Source organism: Phytophthora infestans, genomic scaffold, assembly GCF_000142945.1.
Source record: "Phytophthora infestans T30-4 supercont1.314 genomic scaffold, whole genome shotgun sequence".
In the NCBI taxonomy this organism is placed as follows: Eukaryota; Oomycota; class Peronosporomycetes; order Peronosporales; family Peronosporaceae; genus Phytophthora; species Phytophthora infestans.
The window spans coordinates 35,408-36,828 of NW_003303445.1; the positions used below are offsets into that span (position 1 = coordinate 35,408).

The window sequence follows — 1,421 nt, forward strand, 5'->3', positions numbered from 1 at the left end:
GAAGACGAGTTCGCACAGTAGCCCAAAAGCTCTCATTACGATCGCCATTGGAGTGAAGCGGTCTAGATTGTCCATGGCCACTTGATATGGCGTCAAAATGGAGACGTACACGATGCAAACCACCATGAACCGAAGCCACGACAGATGGAAACTGCTCTGCACTTCGGTTCCCTCCACAAGACAATAGAATGGCGTCACAACGAATCGATTTAACAACTCGAGAACGACTCGACGTGTATCCGTCACGAAGCCACCACTGCCACTCCCCCCGTGCTGCAAACGCACGTGCTGAAGTTCGTCCTTGATGCGGTCGGCTCGCTCGTTCATAATGTCTGCCCGAGATAACATTAAACCAGTAGTGGCATCCGTTCCTCGACGCTGCTCCTCTCGAGAAAGCTGCAAAAGTCTGTTTTGTTCGCGATGGATATTCACAATTCTCGTGACTTTGTCCTTCCACTCCGGGTATCGATCAAACACGAGCTCCAACGATTCGCGAGAGAGTTTATACAGAATACAAGACGTCTGGGCTTGAATATAGTCATCACGTCTGCCATTGGTGAAGAGTCCGTTTTCTCCAAAGTAGCTGCCAGCCGAGATCTCGTTCACTTTCTTCAGTTGTTCAGTAGTATTAATCCTGCTACTTTTCTGAACTGCAGCTCGAGAAGTCTGACGAACTCCAAGACGCCACAACTTTGCCGGTGCTCCACTTTGCACCTTATCAGACCCTTTCTTCTGCATGGTCACATCTGTTTTTGTGGCTGTGGCAATCGCGTGCAGAGGTAGCAGGACGTCTAAGACTCCCGTGAAAACAAAATACATATCGCTGCTCTTGGATCCCAGTGTACAGACGAATTCTCCACGAGACACTAGCACTTGTGTGAATTGAGAGACCAGCATTCGAGTGACAGATCCCTCCATGCCACTTAGAAATTCCACTCGCTCAATCATACGCTTCAGATGAACAAGACGGATGTCCGTAAGTAACGACGGTGGCAGGCAATGAACAAGAAGGTGTTCCTGCGTGATTGTATGGAAACGTTTGAACAGGACGAAAGTTTTCAGCCGTTCTTGAAGAGCGTCAGGGAGTTGGAAATGGTTGAGCATCTGCCGAACAGCCCCCATCTTGGCGTTGAATTCCCTGGTTTCCGAGGTCGTGAGCTCGATGATATCTGTGAATTTACCGATCACGTAGGCGAAGAGAAAGAAGCCCGTCGTCATGGTTATAGCACTGAAGATACACTGCGCTGTGGTTTTCGGGAACTCGGGCTCGCTTGACGCTGACATGAGTCCAAATGACCAGTAGAGTGAAGCCATATATTGTAAAATATGCGGAGCATGCTCCAAGTGCTTGTGAGGTAGCCAGTGGTTCTCTCCGAACGCAGTTTTCTTAATAATAGGCAGCAATTCGTTCGTGAAATTTG

At 48.8% G+C, this 1,421-nt stretch overlaps 1 protein-coding gene across 1 annotated transcript; it reads right to left on the minus strand.

The window, feature by feature from the left end:
- Positions 1–92: 92 nt before the first annotated feature.
- Positions 93–1,314, minus strand: PITG_21537 (Voltage-gated Ion Channel (VIC) Superfamily; the record flags this gene model as incomplete). The annotated part of the gene is made up of 3 exons (XM_002894983.1): positions 93–161; positions 286–609; positions 745–1,314. 3 exons carry the CDS (start codon positions 1,312–1,314, stop codon positions 93–95), a joined length of 963 nt encoding a protein of 320 aa, XP_002895029.1.
- Positions 1,315–1,421: the final 107 nt, after the last annotated feature.